Raw genomic sequence first — 553 nt, forward strand, 5'->3', positions numbered from 1 at the left:
TGTAAAACTAAAGTTAATAAGTTAGTGTTACGTAGTGTTGGAAACGTCAAAAAAAGTGACAAACGTTGGAAAAAAAGTCAAAATTGTTGAAAAAAAGGGACAAAAACAATAGAAAAAGTAGCTAGTGTGCTTTACATATGGAATAAAAATAAAAATAAAATCATTGCAATACGATCACAAGCGCGTGTGCAGCTCAGGGTTTAGGCCCTCGCGGCAGCAGTACCTTGTCCAGGTGGTCTGGACCACGCTGGCTGGAGATGGGTGCTGATGGGTGCTGATGGGTTCTGATGGGTGCTGCTGGGTGCTGCTGGTTCTGTTGCAGATAAGCAGGTGATCGGCCTGGTGGAGAACCAGAGCGACTGGTACCTGGGGAACCTGTGGAAGAACCACAAGCCCTGGCCCGCGCTGGGGCGGGGCTTCAACACAGGTAACACCCGGCTTCAAGTCTATGTTATTAACCCTCATGTTGTCCTCATGTTGTCTTCATGTTGCCCTCATGTTGTCCTCATGTTGCCCTCATGTTGTCCTCATGTTGCCCTCATGTTGTTCTTTA

The 553-nt window shown here is 47.0% G+C and overlaps 1 protein-coding gene across 1 annotated transcript in view; it reads left to right on the forward strand.

Moving 5' to 3' along the window:
* Positions 1-553, forward strand: part of large2 (LARGE xylosyl- and glucuronyltransferase 2) — a gene marked incomplete at its 5' end in the record, with an annotated part of 45,047 nt that overhangs the window by 13,878 nt on the left and 30,616 nt on the right. The window contains one exon of the mRNA XM_032511825.1: positions 323-427. Coding sequence (XP_032367716.1) covers positions 323-427 — 105 coding nt within the window. The remainder of the gene's footprint in view (positions 1-322; positions 428-553) is intronic.

Source organism: Etheostoma spectabile, unplaced genomic scaffold, assembly GCF_008692095.1.
Source record: "Etheostoma spectabile isolate EspeVRDwgs_2016 unplaced genomic scaffold, UIUC_Espe_1.0 scaffold473, whole genome shotgun sequence".
NCBI classification, from domain to species: domain Eukaryota; kingdom Metazoa; phylum Chordata; class Actinopteri; order Perciformes; family Percidae; genus Etheostoma; species Etheostoma spectabile.